The following is a 5,309-nucleotide window of genomic DNA, read 5'->3' as shown; positions in this document are numbered from 1 at the left end:
TTTTATACAAATATGCTTATGAAATCACCAACTTTTAAGTTGATGCTTTTCAAAACAACTTGTATTATCAGGAACTTAGTGAGCATGTATCACAGGCTAAGGATTTTGATAATTACTACATTGTTGGAATATCATATTTACTGTCACTTTTGTGTAAAGTTGTGAACAAATACAATTCTGTAAACAATGTATGTTGGTATCATTAATGTATGATGTTGATTGTTATGTTTTCAGTTATACTCAATTGTGATGATACAATACAATGAAGTCATCTGCTCCCGGACATTTCCGCCGTCCTAGTTTGGAGGTGTGACAAACCATCACTTCCTTTAAATTGGGCCTTAGATCATAAAAACTAGGGTTTTCCCATGCCCAGATGCCACGCCGTGACTAACATAATGTTACATCGTGACATCTAAATGAAATGCATGTCTCTTGTGATCCATGTCACATCGTGGTGATACCTCCCCCTCTAGGGATGAAACAAACATGTACCCGTCTATTTTAGATGGAATCGGAACCGCTCCTGGAACCGGCGATTCTTAAGTTGTTGGTATCGGAACCGGAACCTCCTATAGTGGTTCCTAGAAAGTTAGAATTGCTCCCAGAACCACCATGATCGGTTCTGATTCTGGGTACCTGACTTCTTAAATATATAGCTTCTTATGTATAAATTATAGAGTAAATGCCATGGATATTAACGTTTACAAACATAGAAGTAGAAGATATGAAAGTAAAAAAAATTATAAAAATTTGATCTTTTACATAACCACCTATTAAAATTTAAAAACACTTCCCACAATTAAAAAACATCATCCAAAACATTTCCCATCAAGTGAAATTTAACAAGTAGAGACGATAAAAGTAAAAAATTACAAGCAATAAACATAAAACAGTCACAGGAAAAAACAAGATAGCAAAAACAGCATATCAATAATCAAGAACAGCAGAAACAACAACAATCATTTCCTAGTAACAATTAAAAAAAATAAAAATAAAGCAGCATAGCAACAAGCAACAAACAGTACAGCAAAAACAGCACATCATCTACAGCAACAACTAAAAGAGCACAACAATAACAGCAACAGAAACAACAAAAACAGCAGCAAGCATCAACAGCAACAAGCAACAATGTCTGCTTGCTTTACCATTTGAACCTGAAATATTTTTAGTAGCAAAGTGAACATTGTTGTTAGGACATAGAAATGAAGTTCTGAAGAAACCAAATTGATGCTAAACAAAAAGAGCAACTGATCTTCATTATCTGGAGCTGATCTATTGGCTGCAACATCACGAACTCTGCTCAGAATAATTGGAAAATGGGTCTACTTGCGTTATCTTTTACCTCCTACACGTCAAATTGGTAACCATTACAAATTAACTAGCAGTAGCCATACCTTTTCTTGAATTCCTAATGACTGAAAAGCCTGCTTAGCAATCAGATAAAAACCAAATACAGCAAACTTGTACAACATGATAAAGGAAGTATTCAGTAAACAGAAGTAGAAAATAAATTTTGATGCTACTAGAAACATGAAGACAGCTTCCTGCATTTTGAATTTAGTCATAAAATCCTTGCAACTCTCTTTAAAAACAAACCGAGAAAAATAAAGCAATACATAACCAATATACACACACTGAATACATTGATATTAAATAACCTGGCCCATAAACAAGTTAAACAAAAGAGACAATGGTTCTTTTCTGTTTTCGATTGACTCCAAGCATCTTGAAAACAATGACAGTGTAAGCCATATATACTTAACACCATGAATTCATTTACATGCATACATAAAAATAATGTAAAAGGTCAAGACATTCCATAATCCATACCTTGATACGTTGTAGATAATCTAATGTTCCACGAATAAGTGATCTTCATGACTCCTCAAATACTTCACTTCCAGCAGTTAACACCAAACCAGTAGCACCACAATGTCCTTTTTTCCCTAACTACAGTACGTCACGATTAATACTTCATTGACCCATTCATCCTACTGCTATTGAATTAATTCACTAGATAATTAAACTAAATACTAAAATACTACTAAAAGAACAACCAATCACGATTAATACCCAGCAAACCCATGGGCTACAAGTTTTTGAAATAATTTGTGATTATCTTTGAAGTAGACATGGAGATGGTGTTTTTATTTTTATGGTCATATAGCAGATCACAATCTCACTTCAGAAGCATTGAAATTTGTTCCTCATCCATTTTATGATAATATTTCTTAAATGTGTAAGTAGGCATATAACTAATCCAAACCTTTAGTGTCTTTTTTTTTTTACAAGATCCATTCTCAATCCCGAAACCAAAATTATACAAGGGAAGCAACTGTGGTGCACAAGACGAAACATGTTTGCATATCTATTACAACCGAAACACCATACATATAACCTATTATTTTAGCATTTTACTTTCATTTCCTTGAAAAATATACCAATGTAATTTCATTTCCTTACCATGTAACAATACAAGATGAAACCGGTTCTTGTATCACACAGAACTGGTAAGTACACTAAACTGGAACCCTAATACCTTAAATATACACGATTGGTATGGTTTTTGATTCATTTTATAGGTTAAACAAAAAAAAGCAATGGTATCAACCTGTCTGCATGCCTATTAAGATTCATAATTATATTAAATTGTATATATTTTGTAAACATATTGATAGAAGGAAATTTTAAAAAAGAAATAGTAAAATACCTAATCTAACGACTAACGCCAATTAAGTTTGAACTCTAAACAAGGCACATGAGCCAGTCCCTGTGGAAAGCTTCTCCAAGAATTTGTTAGGGTTTCCCATTTTTCATCACCATGACGTCTTATTTCAACAAGTTGCAGGTAATCACGCCAATACCCCTTTCTGGTCTTCTTCTCCACCACCTCCCTTACCATTAACTGGCTAAAGTAGTTGTGCTTAGAATTTGAGTCTCCAAGTGCGACTACCTGCTTTGGATGACAAATCGTAAATAATGCATCAAAAAATGGCAAGCGCTGATCCCCCAAGCCTTTGTCTTCTCTAAAAGTTCTAAATGTCAGTTGTGGCACGTTTATAGCCGGAAATGTGACCCTTCTTGTTAGATCGTCGAGGTTGATGTCCGATGGTATTATGTCATCAAACTTTGTGATCAGTATTTGAATGTTGCACTTTCTTGAGAAAGTCAATGCTTCCCTCATCTTAAGAAAGAAAGATTCATCAATTATAAGGGGACGCATCAGGAACAGATCAAGATCCATTTCCTCGAGAATGGTGGCTTGAAACAAGAGACTAGGCATTGTAAAGCCACGGAAACGAAAAGAAATTAAATTTGGTGCATAAACCTTTATGTTGACTGGCTTAATGAATTGGTCTAGCTCTATGGATAATTTCTTAAGTGTAACACAAGTAAAATTGAAGCACTCCAACTTCCAAAAATCCAGATCAAGTCTCAAACTCTCGAGAAAAGGAAATTTCGATTGGATAATGTTCACAAAAGCATCGTCCACGATCATATGACCTAAGGATAATTCCGTAACACTTACTAGTGAATCCAGGTCGAAAGGAAGAGGCTTAGATATAAACGTAAACGAGCGAATGTATTGATTTCCAAAACAGTATTCATTGCTAATACATATTCGGAAACTATTGCTAATTCTCTAAGACAATGAAGGTTCTTAACCTTGATAGTCTCGAAACCCGTGCAAGAGAAAAGCTGTACCTTGACAGGCAAGCTACAAGTAGACAGTATGTCATTAAGTACCTGTTCACTTATGTGCACATCTTGCAACTTCAGTTCTCGAAGCGACAAACAGTTGATCACAGGATGACTAGCCATCCAAACAGAATCAATCATTGAACTGGAAACACTCATCTTAATTAGGTTTTTACCCGAGAGTATCTCATCTGGCAACGTAAGGGTGGCGTAGCTACGCCGGATTCCGAGGGAAAGCTCCTGAAGACAACTTTTGATTGCCATTGGCCGGATCCAATTTTCAGCAAAAGAGGCGGACTCCTGGTTCTCAATGTCGATAATAACGTCAATACTTTTGACTGGTATGTCGTCACGGAGATACCTTACGAGAGTGCGATCGACTAACTTAAACAGCTCTCTTTCTGGTTCTTTGTTAACTACAGACATATAGGCTTCACGAAACCTGAGGGTAGGGATGGTGGACCAAGCATGAAGCCATGACTTGGACAAGACGCTGGTGCGGGCGGCTTCTTTTATCGGCAATCGTGTTTGTATGCAGTGGAACAATTCCGGAATGTCTTCTAATCCTGGGCCGCTTTTCAACAGTTTCTCCATCTCTGGGTAACCACCACAAAAAAACAGCAAACCCTATTAATGTTTTATAGACGATTCGTAACAGCACGTCATCTTGTAGATCACAAGATTTTAATTTAAAAATAAATTAAAACCAAGATCTTACGATTTCCTAATTAATTGTATTGGCATATACTAGCATATATGTAGTTGTGATATACAAGATCCTTTCTATAATTTTGCATTCTTAATTAGTTTGCAGATATAGAAATTTAAAATGAAAATATTGGCAAATCCCTTTAGTTAAATTGACATTGATTTATAAGGAAACAAAACCCCACAAAATGAAACTGCGATCCAATATCCTCCAACCCATTTCTATTTTTTCCTTAAAATATAAATTAAAAAATTAGGTAAACAGTGTTTGATCTCCAACGATATGCTATTTTTTACTTTCAAAAAGTATATTCTTAGTATATTTTATTTTTTCAACTTATATAGATTGTCAATTAGACACATTCTACTAATTTGGTTATAACAAATATATAATCTATATTTTTTTTTATTACAATACTGTTAAATAAATAAGATTACATTTATAACAACTAATTATAAGCTTTTGTAAAATACGTTATCGTATTTTAAAATTTCAATATGTATTTAAATTTTCATATGAATTTGATAAACAAAAAATAAACTTTATATTTATAAATAATTAATATAATTTACTATATAATACAATATTATAAGTATTAAATAATACATTTAAATTATAATTAGTGTATAAAATAAACTAATAATATATAAATATATAAAATAATGACTAAAACTGATAACTTAAAGTTCATCCTTATTTTGGGAGAAATGAATAGTATAACACCATATACTATTCATTACCCTCAAAATGGAAAAATAAATGGGGTAGGGTTAGAGAGGCATTGATGAAGAAATGAGAGAAAAAATGAAAAATAGGAGTGGGTTGCAGATGCTTTTATTTTAATTGTCACGATCATTTTATTATATTTGGGTAAAAATAGGTGAAACTCCAGTAAAAT

General features: G+C 33.5%; 1 protein-coding gene across 1 annotated transcript; it reads right to left on the bottom strand.

Moving 5' to 3' along the window:
* Positions 1-3,531: 3,531 nt before the first annotated feature.
* LOC145039997 (F-box protein At1g80960-like) lies at positions 3,532-4,296 on the bottom strand. The gene has a single exon (XM_078987990.1). It carries the CDS (start codon positions 4,294-4,296, stop codon positions 3,532-3,534), a length of 765 nt encoding a protein of 254 aa, XP_078844116.1.
* Positions 4,297-5,309: the final 1,013 nt, after the last annotated feature.

The sequence above is a fragment of the Lactuca saligna genome, chromosome 4 (assembly GCF_052625555.1).
Source record: "Lactuca saligna cultivar CGN05327 chromosome 4, ASM5262555v1, whole genome shotgun sequence".
Taxonomy (NCBI): domain Eukaryota; kingdom Viridiplantae; phylum Streptophyta; class Magnoliopsida; order Asterales; family Asteraceae; genus Lactuca; species Lactuca saligna.
Note: the sequence above shows the minus strand (reverse complement) of the source record. Positions and strands in the feature narration are given on the sequence as shown.

Excerpts from the sequence above, each read along its gene's own strand:
- LOC145039997 (XM_078987990.1), bottom strand. The coding sequence starts at position 4,296 with ATGGAGAAACTGTTGAAAAGCGGCCCAGGATTAGAAGACATTCCGGAA.